General features: G+C 38.3%; 1 protein-coding gene across 3 annotated transcripts in view; it reads right to left on the minus strand.

The window, feature by feature from the left end:
* Positions 1-20,317, minus strand: part of LOC125240626 (eukaryotic translation initiation factor 4 gamma 3-like) — a 92,284-nt gene that overhangs the window by 3,554 nt on the left and 68,413 nt on the right. For all 3 annotated transcript variants that reach the window (XM_048148603.1, XM_048148602.1, XM_048148604.1), the window contains 10 exons: positions 19,631-19,853; positions 19,407-19,533; positions 19,080-19,265; positions 18,821-18,986; positions 12,182-12,262; positions 11,612-11,930; positions 11,343-11,529; positions 9,044-9,220; positions 8,762-8,920; positions 2,005-2,236 (listed from right to left, as the gene is read on the minus strand). In XM_048148603.1, coding sequence (XP_048004560.1) covers positions 2,005-2,236; positions 8,762-8,920; positions 9,044-9,220; positions 11,343-11,529; positions 11,612-11,930; positions 12,182-12,262; positions 18,821-18,986; positions 19,080-19,265; positions 19,407-19,533; positions 19,631-19,853 — 1,857 coding nt within the window. The remainder of the gene's footprint in view (positions 1-2,004; positions 2,237-8,761; positions 8,921-9,043; positions 9,221-11,342; positions 11,530-11,611; positions 11,931-12,181; positions 12,263-18,820; positions 18,987-19,079; positions 19,266-19,406; positions 19,534-19,630; positions 19,854-20,317) is intronic.

Genomic DNA, 20,317 nt, shown 5'->3' on the forward strand with positions numbered 1-20,317 from the left:
CATCTGCATACGAAGCCAGCGCACTACCATGAGACTACGTCTTGACATGTGCAACTTGACGAAATCAGCCTACAGAAAAGAACATCTAATGTCATGTCACGTTCCTGAGCATTGAGTGACATATGCGCTCCTGGCGGAGATTTTGTAACTTCAGTTTAACACTGACAGCCGGTCATTTTTACGACTGTTCTACTTCGACAGTTTGGCTTCCTTAAATTTATACATTCCATAATTGTTATTGAAATGCTGTGAAATCCTTCATCCTTTTTTGTTGTTAATAATTTATCACGTTCAGGGTCCCCCCCATATCTAGCGTCTCGCGAGCGTAGCGTCGGGCCAACTGTAATGGCACAGCAAAATAACTTTTTCCCCTCACTAGCTCGGAAACACGTGTTTTGTCCTTTAATACCAGCGGGTAAAAACGCATTTTATCCACTAGTGGGTAAAGTAATTTGACCTTGAATAAAGTCAAATTAACTGCTTTAAAATTTATAAAAGTAGGTGAATCTAGTAAATCTAGTAATAAAGATGATTTACCACCTGTGGAACTACTGGAAGCAGTGATAAACGCATTTTTTGCGTTGTAGTTTCCTCGCTATAGTGAGGGGAAAAGTTTTGTGTTACACTCGGGTGCAAATGTATTTCACTTCTCGTGGGTTAAGAAACTCGCAAGTTCAGGATTCTATTCTCGAACCACTCGCTTCGCTCGTGGTTCAACTATAGAATCCTTTCACTTGCTCGTTTTTCAATTCCACACTCGGCGTTAAAATACAATTTTGCCCCCTTGTATAACAAATAACTATTTCCATACAGCTGGCCCGACTCTACGCTCGCGAGACCCTAGATGTGGGAGGGACCCTCAGTATAAGAGACAAAAAGTAGCCTATGTCACTCTCCATCCTTTCAACTATCTCCACTTAAAAAATCACGTCAATTCGTCGCTCCGTTTTGCCGTGAAAGACGGACAAACAAACAGACACGCACACTTTCCCATTTATAATATCAGTATGGATTATTATTTTGGGAAAAATTGCGATGAAACAGTTAGAAAATTTAAAATATTTACTTCTTGTTTACATCACTGACATTCGATGACTTTCGACGACGGGAGTCAAATAGTAATCCTTGCCAGTAAAAGAAATTGACATGGCCAAAATGGTTGGAGCGTTCTTCCGATATCGGCAGTTCGCTGACGCCTCGGACAAAAACTGTTGCAGGAGAGTGACATCGACATTAAGTCCGCAATATTTGCGTTTATATCGTTTATTTTTATTACTAATAATTATCGGTTACATACATAAATGAGGATATGAAAACGCATGTCTTAGATTTTACATCCTTCCTACATCCGATGTAGGATCGGATAATGTGAAAACGGCCTTACTCTAAATTCTAACAGAAGCTCCATATTATTTATAAATATGCATTCTTTATCGCCGTTTACTGTACTTGTGTTTAGTGGCTATTGTATGACTATCATTTAACACTAATCAATGTTAGTACCGGGTATGTTCATGTTTTGACTAAATAATCAATGCCAGTTTACAAAAAAAGAAACCTCAGTTTCGCTTTGTCCGAAACATACATTTTCTATCTAAAACTGGCTGGTGTAAGAGGATATTTGTCCAAGGCACTGTGCAGAATTTATGTACAGAAAAATGATCGCCTGCTTTAGACGCCGAAAAAAAAATTGTAACCCACGAAATACAATGCGTTTGTACTGGGCTGCCCATGGAACGCTCCGGATATTAAAACCGCATTTGTACGTAAATTGCGAGTAAATACAGGAATTGATGCGCTCTGAAGCTTACTAGCAGGTTGTAAAAGACTTGGCATTGGTAAATAAGGGGTCATACATAACACATCGGTGTACTGTACATAACATAAAAATTACTTAACACGTAAATCATGAATAATTATCATGATTATTGTTGAACTTCTGCCAGCGTCACTAGCAGTAACTAACGGATTATTTATAAAGGCGTTTTATTAGAGATAACGAACCTTGAGGATGTTCTAGATTATGCATGAGCTGTTGAATGCCCAATAAACAGCTGGCTTCCCTCGCGTCGCGGACCTCGCCGAACTCGTTGATGAGTCCGCAGTACTTGTTCATCCTGTCCTGGTTGAAGCGCGGCGCGTCGCGCCCCTCGGCCCCGAACAGCGCGTGCTCGCATATTGCTTGGATGAGCGAGCGCATGAACCACTCTTCGTTCGCAGCTTTACCGAGGTTATCCTGATACATTCCATCATTATTTCATTAACACCTTCAATTCAGTTATACCTCTACGACTTTTATATAATACAGGACGGGTAGCATGGTCGCGCGATAGACGATAAAATATCAGGCCGTCCCTATCGCACTATTAGTAAGTGCGATAGGGATAGCCAGATGTTTTATCATTTATCGCGCGACCATAATTGCGTCTTAGACCAGGAAAAATAGCTTGACCTGGACATAATTCGATAACCGTAATTTTCTTTTTCTGTCGTATAAAGTATCATTAGTGATAGTTAAAATACAAATTATTAATCAAATTAGGGTTCTGATTCAATTTAAAAAAAAAATAAAAACGAACTTTGAATATTTTTTGATTTTATAACTAAAGTATTAAATGTAATCCGGAAAAAGTGCTTGTATTATGTTGTGACACCTGCATTTCATATAAAAACATCTAATTTTTATAAATAATTCATACAGAACTATCATTTATAAAGAAGGTTTAGTAAGTTACACATTTTCAGGCGTATTTCACTAGAAAATATTGTTAACCATAATCCTGCAATTTATTATGAATATAATATTACGTGTGTTGATAAATTATTAAAACTTATACCAATACTTTTGGCGCTTGTTCAAAATCTTAAATATTGATAATTTTAGGAAAGGAAAAATACCTAACTAAATTGAAAGATGGTAAATTTTGCCGTTAATATATTCTTAGTACTATACGAAATCAATTAAACAACAAATAAGTATGTAAGATTCATTACTTAATTGATATTTTTCTTACTTGCGCTTTAATATGAACGTTATTACCTGCAGAATAAGGTCGTGCACAGAGTAGGTATAGCTAGTATAGTAGTAGCGGGAACGGGCGGCGAGTCGTCAACACGTGTTTCATATCAAGGGCGCCGCGTTTTCAAAACGCTTCGATAACAAATATTTCACCGTCCAGTATAAGAGAGCTCCCTTATTACAAGTGACAAAAGTCATACAAATCAATTAGTCCGATAGGTCACGTTAAACTGGTCAAGTCGTTAGCTCAATAATAGTACCTATCGAGCTTGACGAGATGCTTGGATCACAACAACGTAATATGTATGAAAGCTTGCGGCGCTTAAGACTGTATTCTTTCGAGTCGTGTGTAACGTATTTTGGCGAGGCAAATTTGAAGCACAGTGCGTGTCTGTCTCACTCACTCTTACGGTAAACCTAATGAACTGTTTCACTTTCAGAGGATTTTTGAAGTAATTTGGGTAATATGACATTGTCGCGGTGAGGTCTTTCCGGTACAAATTTATCGGTGGATCTTTTCGGATTTGTGGATGATGAGCCGATGCGATGTCGCTTCATTTTGAAGTGTCGACTCTCGCGAGGGAGTTCTTAGAGGACCGCGAGGAGCGCGTGTGACTGTTGAGTTTTTGAATGATTTGAAGTTTGTGAATGATTTTATTTTGTGTGTATTTGTGTGGGCATGAGGTGTTTGTGTTGCGAGAGTCAAATCAATAATATGAGTGGTACAAATTTTATTAGGGGGCCTCATGTGTGAGAAACTCAACACTCGAATGCTGCGTAACAATGCGAGCCGAAATCGCCTAATCGGAAGTGTCCGACTTGGTATCGACTAATCTATACACGTTGTAACATGAGAAACCAGAAATCAAAACCTGGTTTCTGGTATCTAGTACCCGGTAACCGGTAACCGGTAACCGGTAACCGGTATCCGGTATCCTGTATCCTGTATCCGGTATCCGGTAACCGGTATCCGGTAAACGGTATCCGGTATCCGGTAACCGGTAACCGGTAACCGGTATCCGGTAACCGGTAACCGGTATCCGGTAACCGGTATCCGGTAACCGGTATCCGGTAACCGGTATCCGGTAACCGGTATCCGGTAACCGGTATCCGGTAACCGGTAACCGGTGACGGGTCTCCGGTAACCGGTATCCGGTAACCGGTATCCGGTAACCGGTATCCGGTAACCGGTAACCGGTGACGGGTCTCCGGTATTCGGTGACCGGTAACCGGTAACCAGTAACCAATGACCGTTAACCGGTATCCGGTAAACGGTGACCGGTAACCGGTAGACGGTAACCGGTATCCGGTAAACGGTAGACAGTAACCGGTGACCAGCATCCGATATACGGTATCCGATATCCGGTTTCCCGTGTTCGGTTTCCCGTTTCTGGTTTGGTTTTGGTTTTAGTTTTAGTTCTGTTAGTTTAAACAAAAACAAAACTGAAAACGAAAACGGAAACCGAAACGGGAATGGAAACGAAAACCGAAATCGAAACCGAAACCGACACCGAAACCTACACCAAAACCGACACCGAAACCAAGACCAAAACCGAAACCGAAAAAAATATTTAAGTTCCTAGAAGTAAAGAGTGACAGAGATAGCACTATAATCATTTAAGTTCCTGGTAGTAAAGAGTGACAGAGATAGCACTCATGTTAGTCAAACTCGTGGTATGTGCACTTCCCGTACACAGTAAAGAGTGACAGAGATAGCACTATAATCATTTAAGTTCCTGGTAGTAAAGAGTGACAGAGATAGCACTGTAATAATAAAATTTATGTTCCTGGTAGTAAAGAGTGACAGAGATAGCACTATCATAATTAAAGTTCCTGGTAGTAAAGAGTGATAGAGATAGCACTCATGTTAGTCAAACTCGTGGTATGTGCACTTCCCGCACACAGTAAAGAGTGACAGAGATAGCACTATAATAATTTAAGGTCCTGGTAGTAAAGAGTGACAGAGATAGCACTATAACAATTTAAGTTCCTGATAGTAAAGAGTGACAGAGAATAGAGATAGCACTATAATAATTTAAGTTCCTGGTAGTAAAGAGTGACAGAGATAGCATTTTTGTTATTTAAATTTCTGTTAGTAAAGAGTGACAGAGATAGCACTATTGTTATTTAAATTTCTGTTAGTAAAGACGTAAAGAGTGACAGAGATATCACTCACGTTGGTCAAAGACGTGGTTTATGGACTACTATTTGGACCCCCCAATGTCACGCTTTTTTAATCCTTTAACATGGATTGTCACATTTAGTATGACGTAATATATGAATGACGCCTAAAGATTGAGAGAGACAGCAATATTGTTCTTCAAATTCGTGGTAGTGAGAACAGGGTGCGTAGCCGAATGGCACAAACGCTCACGAAACGAAACGCTAGTAGATATCTATCTCTATCGCTCTTGCGTATTGGCGCGACAGAGCCAGACTGCGTTTCGTTTTCGTTTCGCGTCGGAGAAATGGCATTCGGCTACGGGGCCTGAACAGAGACAGCACTATGTATCGCGCGGCCGCCGACTACGCAAGTCGCCGCGTAATTATAATAACCGTTCGGCTCCTTTTTAGATCGTGTACAGTCAACAACACAGCTGGCAAGACAAAGTGCCAAAAATATGTATAGAGTATTTTATTTCCTGTACAAGTGTTGGTACTTGGTACATTAAGGTATGTGTATACATATATTTGGCACTTTATCTGTATTCACAGCTGAGTTGCTGACTGTACCAATAACGATCAACTATGAACTTTTGTGGTTTGTTTTAAATAGTTCTATGCAGATATAGATTAGAATACCTATTCTATCGGTACTTTTTGTATAGGTTATTATAATAACTGGACAAAATAATTATAATCAGTGCCGGCGCACTCCGCGATCACGATTCTTTCGCCGAGCTACAAGGCCTTGATATATAGGATGTATTATTTTATCAGCAACAAAAATATGTGATGATATTGAATTAACACTTTCGAAACCGGGCTCTACGCGGCGCTACGACATTTTCGCTACATACGGGGAAACCCATGTAATCGGCTACGCTTCTACGAGCGGTGTGCCCGACAGTCCCGACTGTAGCGAAAAGTTCTTGGTAGCGAAAGTGTTAAGGCAAAACAAGACATATAAACGCTCTCCATTATTTCCTCCCTGGTTTATGAAGCTAGAACAATGATTTTTAACACATACGAAATTCGTACACTGAAATAAAGTGATGATACTATAAATATACTCGACATTCAAAGTCGATAATCTAGTGACGTGAGAAGTTATTGATATAACAGAATTTTGCACAAAATTTTGCAGAATTTTGCCCTTTGATGTTGAAAATGCCGCCACTCTATAAAACAAACAGACCGCACACGAGCAGCCGACATTAAATTCTATTGCACGGCGCGAAGGTCGAAAGCCGCGCCCGCACCTGGGCGTAGGTAGCGAGATCGGGTGCACGTGCGCTTACCTTTGAAATCGCCGACACACAGGTGTCGCCGTTCGCCCTCTCTTTTCATTTATGTTTCTGTTTCAATCGGTTAGCCGTTTGCCGGCCGGCAATAAAGGTTGTTTTTTTAACCGACTTCAAAAAAAGTAGGAGGTTCTCAATTCGACTGAATGTTTTTTAGGGTTCCGTAGTCAACTAGGAATCCTTATAGTTTCCCCCTGTCTGTCTGTCTGTCCGTCCGTCCGCGGATAATCTCAGTAACCGTAAGCACTAGAAAGCTGAAATTTGGTACCAATGTATCAATCACGCCAACAAAGTGCAAAAATAAAAAATGGAAAAAAATGTTTTATTAGGGTACCCCCCCTACATGTAAAGTGGGGGCTGATTTTTTTTTTCATTCCAACCCCAACGTATGATATATTGTTGGATAGGTATTTAAAAATGAATAAGGGTTTACTAAGATCGTTTTTTGATAATATTAATATTTTCGGAAATAATCGCTCCTAAAGAAAAAAAAAAAGTGCGTCCCCACCCCTCTAACTTTTGAACCATATGTTTAAAAAATATGAAAAAAATCACAAAAGTAGAACTTTATAAAGACTTTCTAGGAAAATTGTTTTGAACTTGATAGGTTCAGTAGTTTTTGAGAAAAATACTGAAAACTACGGAACCCTACACTGAGCGTGGACCGACACGCTCTTGGCCGGTTTTTGATCATATTAATATTTTCGGAAATAATCGCTCCTAAAGGAAAAAAAGTGCGTCCCCCCCCCCCCTCTATATTTTGAACCTTATGTTTAAAAAAATATGAAAAAAGATCAAAAAAGTAGAACTTTATAAAGACTTTCTAGGAAAATTGTTTTGAGAAAAATACGATAAACTACGGAACCCTACACTGAGCGTGGACCGACACGCTCTTGGTCGGTTTTTTTGTTACTCGATATCTCCGAGAATCGTGGACCGATTTTCAAATTATTTTTTTAATCGAACGGGTATAACCCCGAGATGGTCCTATTGGCACCAAGTCCCAGGCGGCGCGGCGCGCGCCACGCCGCCGCCACGCCGCCTGGGGCGCGTCTTACGTCCTTCCTATACAAAATGTACTGAGGAGACGATTTTTGAATTACACTCAGGTGGCGTGGCGCGGACGTCCGTCCGCGCCCCGAGACACGCGACGCTCTGGTGTGGCCGGTACCTTACGTCCCTAACCTATTAACCGATCCGCCGCGGTGACGCGGCCGGTGCGCGGCGCGCTCTCCCAGGCCCGCGCCCCGCGCGCTCCCCCGCCCCGCGACAGCCGCTCTACGACAACTTTGCACCCTTTTAAATTACTGACATTTACAGTTTCTTAAGCGCGACCTTCACAGTATTAATTTTGATAAAATCATGATTATAGTACACAAAAACCTGGTCTTAAGCAAAAAAATCTCAGTTACAATTTATACCTACTGAGAAATTCATGTTTATTTAAGCGTTAAAAATATATGTTTAAGATCGGTGTTAAATGTCTATATATACTTAATACAATGCAAATTGATATATATATCATGGTCACCATTTTTACCTACCTAGATATTCACATTAAATGAAAACGGTAAAAAAAGTACACAATCAGATTTATTTTCTGTGTAATATCGCTAATAACTGATCGCATCTGAGTGCACCACAAAGTTAATCTAACAAAGTTTTCGGTTAACTATTTTGCTGTTAGCGAAAAGTGGGATAATGTACTTTATCTCATGATTTTTATAAGATATGAATACGATCGTCTTTTTTTTTATCTATGTACATAATTACTATTTGATGCTTAATAATAATACCCAATAAAATATCAAAAAGGACGAGTTATTGAATTATGTCCAGGGTACCTTACTTTTACTCCACTATCTCCATAAAATTATCTACAATACTGTCTTTGAAAGTATACAGCTATAACTCAACTTCAAATTGAAATATCAATTGCAATATACTTTGAAAGGCAATGTTGTAGGGAATTTAATAGTGAATTATTCTTCTCCTAGACATATTATACCTATCATAGCTTTCGTGAAAATTGAAAAACATTAAAACTGGGGAGATAAAAGTGTGAGGAAAGAGGGGAAATATTAACTCCTAGGCGTGTTTCTACTTCTAATTATACTTATAAACAGTAAAGCTATATGAATGCCAAGTTTCATGCTTTCTGCCACAATGTACCTTCATACTAATTCCTGCTTAGGCGCTGCACTAATACTGAGCTGATAACAAATTCTATTGCGTGGAGTTTAAAACTCATTACTCCTGAATAATAAATATTATATACCTGAACCCATCCTCGTATACATTCGCGATTCTCATCGGAGTTCATCAATTGCAGCAACTTGCTTTGTGTATCGGCGGGAGTTAATATTTTTTTCGTTTCTTCACAAACCTTAGCTCCTTCTAAGAATTCGAATTTGTTGTCCTCTAGCCATTTTGAAACCTGTAAGCCATACAACGTATTAGACGACATTAGAGACTAAAGAATTATAAAATGTATAATTTAATAAATATAATTAGATGAATTCGTATAATATCTATAAAACAATGTTTAAAATTAAATTACCTGATCCTCACTCATCCACTCGCTGAGTTTGAGCCCAGACTCTTGCCATTTGCTTTTTACAAAGGAAGGTCCCATGTTTTCTTTCATATTCTTGATTATTGATTTAAGCAGCAAGTGCCCATGGTTCGACGAAATTATCGTATTACAAAGCCTAAATACTTGAACGAAGTTAACATACTGAAAAGAAAGAAGAAGGTCAAAATCAATCAATGTTGTTAAAAAGTTCTGTTAGAGAGAAATAAATTAACTAAGACGTGATTATTTTTATGAATAAGGGGTAATGTAAACGACGACGGTCGAGTGATTTATTGTAAAGACAACTGGGTGATAAGACAATCACTCAAGTGATATTAAATTCATAAAATGTATATTTTATTTTTAGGTAATGAGGAGGCACACTGACTTTTTACGTCATGCTCCCCGGCAGAACCACATCGTCTTTCGTAAACATTAATATATCTGAAAATATCTATAAGATGTCTTTAAAATTCTAGGACCATTTGGAAAAATTCTATATGCCTAGTTTTTGTGTAAATCTAATTTCAAAGTGGTTCTGCTACAGAGCTTCCTCCCAGCAGAACCACCAAGATATTCTTCTAACTACACATGTTATTTACACGCATACCACATCAAATAATTCTATATTTATCTAATTTACTTAATCACTCTGTTTATTCCGAATACACGAATTTACGATATGTCAAACTAAATAGACTGAACAACGCCTTGATGCAAAGCTTTGCAAAGATATAGTACTCATTATTTGCTACGATAATTTGTGCAGGCGCTTGATACATAGTAGTTTGACATGTTATAAATGTGTGTATTCAGAATAAAAAGAGTGACATAGTAATCTAGATAAATATAGCATTAATATAGAATTATTTGATGTGGTATACGTGTAAATAGCATGTGTAGTTAGAAGAATATCTTGGTGGTTCTGCTGGGAGGAAGCTCTGTCGCAGAACCACTTTGACATTAGATTTACACAAAAACTGGGCATATAGAATTTTTCCAAATGGTCCTAGAATTTTATAAATATCTTATAGATATTTTCTGATACGTTTATGTTTCCGAAAGACAGTGTGGTTCTGCCGGGGAGCATGACGTGACATTTTATCCCAAATGTCTAGGCATGTCACTGTCATTCATATGTGTGAGAGAGAAAAAACATCTTCTCGCTCTCACGTATGAAATTCTTTATCTGTGCAATGGACTAATAGGGTGGCGCCATCTCTCATAACCTTTGAGTGTGGCTCCTCATTAATGAATGACAAAATATTTGCGTAGTTCAACGTCTCGTATGCTTATTGTCCCAGATTTGTAAGAACCTCTTTTTGACACATGACAGCGTCCACAATACGTAAACTCGCGCAACCTAATGAAAATTTAAATAAAATCCTGTAATAATATTTAAAAAAATCAAGTACTTAAAACAATATTTAGCTTACTTTAAACATAATCTAGCACATGTTACATTTTTGCGGATCTTCGTTAGTGAGTATTTTACGATATTAATTTATCACGCAGGATTTACTTATTATGTCATTTATCATTCATTTTTATTTTTAAACTAGTGCTGTGGCAGTCTGTCATTTCGATTCAAATGACATTTCAGTAAGTTGATAGAAATCTGATATTTCGTCACTACTTTTAAAAAATCTCGTATCTCACGCTGCTTCTCAAAGTTAAAACGCAGTAAGTCTATATGCATTCCATACATACTTACTACAATTTTCTTTTCGTTGACAGACGAAGATACAAGTTTTTTTAAAAGTAGTGACGATTTGTTTAAGCGCCTCCTTGTATATAGGGCCTAATCGATTCAACCAATTCGAAATTAATCGTTAGATTTGGCAAACGATACGTCTTAGCCACATCGCAACATACTTCAAAACAAATGTGTCAAAAATGTGAACTTACAGATCCGGGACAATAGGAGCAGATCTCCTCCATATGTTTTCAACTTTAACATGACTTTATTATGTTTTTTTTTTATTTGAATAGGTAGACGTTTGACCACGATCACACCTGATTGTGGTGATGCGGTCTACGGTGGAGCACGCTTACCCCCATGAGATACTTATTTATTCTTGTTTTAAAGAGACCTGGATTGTACTCATGCGGAAACAGACTCAGGCAGGGGTAAATTTATAAAAAGTGATAAATTATTGACAGGTGCATAAGAAAGGTTAAATAAGTATTTTAAAATTTGTTTAAGACTTGTCGTAACTGCTCTTATGAACTTACGTAGCTTCAACATAAAACGTGTTTTGTGGACTAGAGCGATTGTACTTACTTTCTTTTCAATTTGTGGAGCTATGAACCACCCTAAATATTCATACAACATAGGAATATCAATGTAACAATCAGGAGCGAATTCGCAGAATTCTTTTAATCCCGCTATGAAGTTGTCACTTGAGACTACATTAGTTGATACTAAATGTAGCACTGATTTGGTGATTATTGCAACTTCCTTGGGTGACCTGTAATGGAAAGGTAACGTTTAAAAACATATCAGTACCACGTAATTTGTCTCAAATATATGGTGTTTCTAGTACAACTTACTTTTCTACTGCAACAGTAATAATTTCAGTAACGAGGGCCGCATGATACTGGGGCTCAATCAGATTTTTGACATCGGCAGCTAGTTCTACATTATCGGAGTTGATGAGACATTGGTCTATCATCGACTTGACAGTCTTTTTCTTGGGATCCGGCAGAGGCTCCTGCGGCACGGCGGCGGGCGGCGCGGGTGCGGCGTCCACGGGCGCGGGCGCGGCGGCGGCCTTGGCGGGCGTCGCCGGCGCCGCGCCGGTGCCGCGCGTGCCGGAGTTCGAGCGCGCCACGCCCATCGAGCCCGACTTGCTCCCGCTGCCGGGACCACCTGTACACAATACTGCTTTAATATCTATTCAATTTACTCGAGGATATCTACATGTTAACAGTTTCTGTGCGGATGATACGCCTGGCGTGCTATCAAGGTTTTTTGAGAGTGGCGTATGACACGCGAGGCGTGTCATTTTAAAATCGACAAGTTGTCCGCCGCCACAGCGTAAACTTTTCGAAAATGTAACACCCAACGAATCGGGTAAACTGTCAAGAAAAAAAAAACAATGTGTATAAGGATGTACTTACTAAAGTCACCTCTCGAGTTAAATGTTGATCTCTCAATAGAGGCACCTTTAGAATGATAACTAGGACTCATATCTTTATTACCTGAAACAAAATTAACATTCACGATTAAAATTAGTAGAGCGGCCAGAGGGTCTCGGAAAAAGTTGATGTGACTGGAGAGTATACTGCTGACAAGTAGTATCGTTGTGATGGGTAGACTTCCCGTACATTCGGCGTCAAACAAATTACACCTCGCGCAAAATTCGTTTCAAGCAGATATACCTCTAATCTTATTCATCGTAACCTATCAATATTAGTATCATTTGAAAGTACAATTAAAGTCCTTTAAGAAACAATGTCTACCATTTTCTTAAAATCAATAATCGCCAATCTACGGTAGTTACAAAGAAAAAAGTGGGGATGCGATTTGAGCTCTTCCTTAGGTTTGTCAACCCTAGACGAGTTTAAAAGGGTAGGTAAAGGTGACATATCGTCACTACTTTGAAAAAATCTCGTATCTCACGCTGCTCCTCAAAGTTAAAACGCAGTAAGTCTATTGGGACCGTGCACGACGACAACGCCACGTGACAGGTGACCATTATGGACAATATTGTCGCCGCGGTCAAGCGAGAAGTAAGTAAATATTGTGAAAAAAATTAATGAAATCTTGTGTTATTTTACTATATTAGTCAATTTTGGACGATGGTGGTTATAACATTATCGCCAATAACATGAAAATTGTTATTTTCAGTGAGGAAGTAACAAACTGGTGACTAAAACGGGGTTTCGTGCCATCACTTACGAAATCATTTTCGAACCCGAGACGATAAATTGCAAGAAATTGGTGCTAGCTGGGCATTTTATAGAGATTGAAGACATTATTCCACTATTTGTACTTATGTGCAATAAAGTATAAATAAATCATTGGCTTTTGAAATTGTTGATCAGTTCACTGCTATTCTATGTCATTTTCATAGGCTAACTGTAGGTATTATTTTATAAATATCATTTACAGGGTACAGGGTTTATTGTAAAATAAAAACAAACTCTATAATAACTTTGAATTATAATATACATTACAAAATTTGTTTCATTTACTTGAAAATATTGGAAGTTTACCAGATATCACATCAAATATGTAATCATCAATGCGATGAAATAAGGTCTCTGGAATTTTATTTAAAATGTTATAAGCCTTCAGTGGATGGACTGCTTCTGCTTCTATTGCTCTCGTGCTTCTTCGTCCCATTGAAACCTCGATATTTACGCATTTTTAATCGTCAATCCGTTTCGATTTGTACACAGGAGCACACATGAGAAAACTACTCAAATGATTTAGGAACATAACTGGGATTGGCTTTTTCTACTTCCAATAAAGTTTGCACTACAAATTCACCGTAAATTCAATTCAATACTTGTATCAAATGATTACGCACTTTATGTAAAACTTCAGAGGTGAGATGAGACACTTTTCTTCGTACGGCAATTATCCACTTAAACGGTGGTTACGTTTCCACCACGGTCTTGGAAATAGCTAGAATTTAGTTTCTATTTTTTCTTGGAGTCATTACAATTCACCACAACAAACTTTACTAGGCCCATATTAAATTTATCTCAAAAATGATATGAAAATGTTTACTGCAATATGGATTTGACAGCGTAAGTCAGCGACAACAATGTCAATTTTGGCCGTAGTGAGCGCTGTGATCGTTTTAGCTACCCCCTCCACCCGCTTTGCACCCTGCCAATACGCATTCCATACATACTTACAATTTTCTTTTCATTGACAGACGAAGATACAAGTTTTTTTTAAAGTAGTGACGATATGGCTCGTTCTCTCGCCTGAAAGCTACACGGAGGGTCAGAGGAGGAAAAAGTACGGTTTTAGTTTAGTTTTAAGTTATTTATTCCTTTATTTGTTGATTTTATTGTTTAATTATTTTGTAATTGTACCCAGAATACACGTGGGTTTCTTTTGCTGAAAATTCGCTTTTTTATGAAAAATGTGATGAATTTTATGGCATTTTCCGATAGAGACTAAACTTAACTTTCAAATAAGGCCACATAGTCATACTTTTACTTATATAACATTAAGGGTAATACCAGGGGCGGCTCACTCCGCGATCCTATCGCCGCGCTACAAGTACATGCCGGCGGCCGCGAGTTCGCGGCCTACTCAGGGGTGGCGCGCATTCTCATGGAACGCACGTTCGCACATTCTAATTGTTACTTTACGTCGCGAGTTTTTTTTAAGTTTCATGTGCGATTTCCGCGTGTGGAATGACTAATAAAGCTTAGTTAAATTGACATCATGAATAAAATAGCACAATTTTACATAGATCTACTATTGATTGAGTCCCACGGAAAAGTTCAATAAGGCTTGTGATGTTGGGACAAACAAAAATATATAAATACTGTATATATACCTAGAAAGTACCCAAGACATGAATATAATAGTATAACATTTTTTGCACATATTCATTCGTTTTAATCTATAGGCAACCCTATCGTCCGACGCTGCGCACGTGCGGCTCGTTTCTTTGTTAGAATTTTGTAGGCATTAAAAAAGCGGCATTTCGTGAACATCAAAGCAGTGGGCCTTCTGTACTTGTACTATTATATATTCTGTGGTAATACAGCTTGAACTCGAACGACTGAGAGGTGCGGTTTTTTGACCCAGTATTAAAAAGTAATCGTAAAATCAAAACGATTGGACTTCGGTCGTTATACACATTAAATTACTAAAATGAAGTTAGTTAATTTTTATCGGATTATGCCATGAAATTCATCACATTTCTAAAAAAGGGAATTTTCAGCAAAAGAAACCAACGTGTATTTTTGATAAAATTACAAAAAAATTAAACAAAATAAAATCAACAAATAAAAGAAAAAATAAATTAAAACTAAACTTAAACACTAGTTTTTCCTCCCCTAGCCCTCTGTGTAGCTTTTAGGCCAGAGAACAACCCATATGTCACCTTTACCTCCCCTTTTAAACTCGTCTAGGGTATCAAACCTAGGGAACCACTCAAATTGCATCCCCGCTTTTTTTCTTTGTAACCACCGTAGACTGGCGATTATTGATTTTAAGAAAATGGTAGATATTGTTCCTTAAAGGACTTTAATTGTACTTTGAAATGATACCAATATTGATAGGCTACGATGAATAAGATTAGAGCTGTATTTGCTTGAAATGAATATTTGCGCGAGGTGTATTTGTTTGACGCCGAATGTATGGGAACGCGTGTCAAGCGGTACGCCCCGCCTGCTGTTATGTGCTTGCAGTTTGCTTATTTATTCTCCGATCGAAGAAATTTAAAAAGTAACGGATAGCTTAATAATGTTGCTAAATGAATTATATAACATATTTTTTAGCTAAGTGGCCGTTTTCATTGGCTTTTCTGAGTCACAAAAGTCAAAAAAGAGAGTAAAAAAAAGTTTTTTTGCATTATTATTAATAAAAAATAAGTAACACAACTATACTTTTCACATATATGAAATCTTAATCAGCGTGTCATACGCTTTTAATCGACACCTCATTTTTCAAAATTAAATAAGGGGTTCTAGACAAATTGGCAAAAAACTGAAACCCGGGACCGCGGTTTTTGTGACGTCATAGTTAACCCCCCCACAGTCTGAGAATGCGACGTCATTTTTTCGTACTCAGTAAAGTCTACCGATCACATCGATACCACTTGTCAGCAGTATACTCTCCAGTCACATACACTTCAAAACTAGACGACTTTTTTCAATTCCGCCGCCTTACTAAATAGCGACATAGGTACACTCAACAATTTACTAAAAACAGCAGGAATCTTCGACTTATCCACTTAACAAATCAGTCAGAGGACAAAGCAAAGTTTGTTAAATTGCAGCCTGCGAAAGGCACTGGTCCCACCGCGAGCTAGTAAGCTATGAGCTATCGGCTATAAAAACGAACAAAAGATAAGCACTCCCGTGCAAATAAAAGAGACACGGCGATTTTGATAGCTCACCGCTGGGCGAGTAACTATAAACATCGCCGTGTCTCTTTTATTTACACGGGAGTGCTTATCTTTTGTTCGTTTTTATAGCTGATAGCTCATAGCTTACTAGCTCGCGGTGGGACCAGTGCCAAAGGAAAGAAAGACCCAGCCTTAGGCACTGGTCCCACCGCGAGCGAGTAAGCTATGAACTATCGGCTATTTTCTAGCTCAAGAAACGAAAAAAAGATAATCGCTTTCGTGTAAATAAAAGAGAGATATATATATTTATAGTTCATAGCTGGCTTGTTCACACCGCCGGCGAAGACACTCTCCCACCGCCCGGCGAGTAAGCGATAATTCCATACAATGTTTACTAGCCGCCCGCTGATTGTCAACTGTTTCTAGTACATAATTTTACTAGTCGATAGCCGAGCTCGCTGATAGTTGGCGGTGGGACCACTGTTTACTAGTTGACCGCCGCGATAAAAGCTATCGACTATAAAACTAGCTCAGCGGTACTCGCCGGTGCCTGCTTGGCGATCAGACCGATCATTTTACCTTATGAGGTGGATGCGAGTGCACGTATTTACAATGAATTTAAAACAATCATATGAACTATCTTTGTTGTCCAGTTCGGATGACGATGATGATGTATTTTAAATTAAATGTATTTTAAATTTAAAAAAAGGGTCCAGTATGTTTAGTCATACACCCCTTCCTCCACATAGTGTAATCCCGACCCTTGCTTCCATAGAAGATGTTATGAAAAAAGCTGCACTTTTAGATGGAAGCAAGCCGCTTTTCTCGGTGATAGTATAAACATAAGTAAGTGATTTTTTCCGAGGATATCAAGATTTCATTCCTTAGAAGGCCGAGCATAAGCAAGTGCTTATACGAAAATGAAAAAATTCTTTACTTTTTTTAGATTGATAGATTTTGACGTGTGCCATGTGCCAATTGAAAGAGATCGATTTATTTAACAAACATTTTGATTAGGATTTTCTTTTTTTTAACACCTTGGCTGCGGCAATTAAATATACCTTGTACATAGTTAACCATACTTTGCAAGTGGTCGATCGAACTTATTATATAAAGGAAAAAATTGTGGGTTAATCGCATCTACCTGTCTCTGCCGCACTAATAAGGTACCTATTTTTGTAACACTCAATTGTAAATTTTTCTTCATAGTAAATGTACGAAAACATTTTTTTTTTCTGACTTTTTTGTACATTACCGAAAGCTGACCCACGGAAACTATTGATACTGGATAGGAATAGAATCGATAGACATAATAAAAAAGTTTGTCAAAAATTTTCTCGCACCCCGTATGTTTTTTCAATAATCTTTAAACGCCAATCTTTATTAATTTGAAATAGAAGGAAGGTCTTCTAAGACCATTTTCGCTTAGCAGTACGGAATCTGGTGGCTGCACTCACTGACCCAAAATCTATTTCCACCCTGTATAGGTCATTGGCGAATAGGGCCCTCTTAAGTTTTTTTACCTTTATGCTGGGCCACCCGGCTGAGCTAGTGGAGCGAGTAATCGCCCGTCGCACGCAAACACTCGCTTATAGCTCAGCGCATTGAGGTATATGTACTACGTACTAGAGGCGACGTTGCGAAGAAAAAATGTTACACACCCCACTGCGGTCCATGGACCGCAGCGTTGCCAGTCCTCGCCTGGTCCTTGCAGTGCAGTGACGTGCCGTGATCCATTTACTTTCCACATGAATAATGCCTTCTTGTGTGCTTAAAAATTGTTCTAATCACTCAAAAAAATCAAATAAAAGTCAAGGTGTGACATTTCATCGGTAAATTAAACAAAAAACTCGTCTATAATATTTTAAGATTGAATATTCTACAAATACACGAGCGGGAGCGGGACTGCCGCCATTTTGGTGACGCAATCATAGACTAACCGCGCAGATGTGCCATTTACATTGTTCCTACTAATGTGTTTCACCTCTAATATATTTGCGAAATATATATATTTCTATTTGGAAAATTATTAGGTAACTAATTACTACTTCATGAATTATATTACTATAATATAAAAAAAGTTTATTTGTTTATTGATTGTTAATATTTTTTGAGTGAAATTGTATTTTTAGCACGCTCACTTTTTGCAGTTTTCTTTGTCCTGGTCATGAAAAAAGGGAACAATGGATACGTTTTGTCCAAAAATTGTGCTAAGGAAACATGGTTACCAACTGACCACACATATATTCATTGTATTTTAAAGAAAAAGATAAGTACAGCACAATTATATTAATTTGTATTGTTTAAGTTGTAAATAAATAAATCATTTTGACTAGAATAGCCGTATTTTAAAATGTTAAATTTCCGTTAGGCAGAATATAATAATAATGTGTCACATCTGATGGTGGACCTACTCTATGCGTAAATGGCCGCTCCCCCCACCCCGCGCATTTGTCAGCATGTGCAGTGTTTTCGCTTGGCAACGTCGCCTCTAGTACGTAGTACATATACCTCAATGGCTCAGCGTCTAAACTAGTAAATCTATACTCGCTTCTCGCCGCTCGCCCACTAGTTTGTAGTTTATAGTTTCACTCGCTTATAGTTTGTAGCCGGCGGTGGGACCAGTGCCTTAGCACTTAATTTAATGTTTAGGGATCAGTACAAAGAGTGTCACAAGACAATAATATAGTTAAATATTCAAAAGAAAACAACTTACTCCTAATCGAAGTTGGATCAGTCTGAACATTCTCTAGGACACTGTACATATTCTTTGAAAGGCTAATCATAGAATTGCTACCAGCACTAGCTTGTGTTGTAGTTTTTGTGCCCGAACCATGGTTCCATCCTAAACCAGTTTGTGGAGCCAATTTTATATTATTTATCTGTAAACAAACAAGAATAGTGAAGACTTACAACATACACATACATATTCTAATAAATAAAACTATTATGTCTTTATGTCGTGATAAAATTACCTTCTGATTTTGAGTGACAGCCTTAAATTTAGAAGTATCAACACTGTAATTTGGCCTAGCTGTTGTCTTCCAATTATTGCTGTTGTCCATGAAGGAATTGTTATTTTGCCGCCGCCCGTCCCCGCGCTTTCCTCGTCCGCCATCGTCTCTGCGGAAGCCACCGCCCATGGGACTTGCATTCATCAACTGAAATATTAGGCAGTTATAACTACTGTTTTACATTTTTACACTAACTAGGACAATACATATTACATAATCTCAATGTGTCGGAATTATAACAGTGACCAGTTATTTTAAACATGACGCCATTCCCTGAGAGATACATACTTCTATATGTCGCTGCTGTTGTTCAGCCTCCTTTTGAATTTGATCCATCATTTTCGGCTGCGAGTCAACAACACTCTTTATCACCCATCTTCGTTTTCTTAGTTCAATGACGTCTTGGATCATAAACCTAAAATAAATTGCATAACAATCAAAGGTTTTTTTGTATTATTCATAACATTCGGTGAGGATGATAAGATAATAGGTATAATTTATAGAATAGATACCTAACACGACTGCTAATTTTATTAGACTTGCGGTCTACAATATCCTGCATTTTCTTGAAGACACTTTCGATGTTTTCCTTGACCTCGTTCTCGAACTGCTCGCCGATGGTGGTGAGCAGCTTGCAGAGGCACTCCAGCTTCTCCTCCTCCAGCTTGTCGATCAGGTAATTCATACAATAAACCATTATCTTTGAGGTCAGCATTTTCAACTTGTACAGTTCACCTGGAACGAATTAAAATAGGTATCATTTCATGTGTTGCATTTTATTTCTGTTTATTTTGGTACATACAACAGTTTTACAATCAAACACAAAACAAAAACTCGCGCAAATAGTTAAATGGCAGTGCTCATATGAAGTCATACGATTTAGAAGTTATTGCCGAAAACTCTGGTAACGTTTGTGAAATAGATGATGGAACCACGAACAAACTCGTATGATAATTTATAACGGTAGAGCGTTAGTCAAGTCTTAATCGTTTCAATATCTGGGCAACCGAGCTTCGCTCGGTTCTGTTTGTATCCTTGACATGTGTCGCCATCTAGTTCAAAAATACCTACATCGAGCGAAAGAATTCTCAGCCTTAACAACACAACTACTCCACACGAGATGGCGCGCATTTCGCCACAAACTCAAATAGTGTATTTTTCTATTCGTTTTAGCCTTGACCTGTGTCGCCATCTAGTGT

Source organism: Leguminivora glycinivorella, chromosome Z (genome assembly GCF_023078275.1).
Source record: "Leguminivora glycinivorella isolate SPB_JAAS2020 chromosome Z, LegGlyc_1.1, whole genome shotgun sequence".
Lineage (NCBI taxonomy): Eukaryota > Metazoa > Arthropoda > Insecta > Lepidoptera > Tortricidae > Leguminivora > Leguminivora glycinivorella.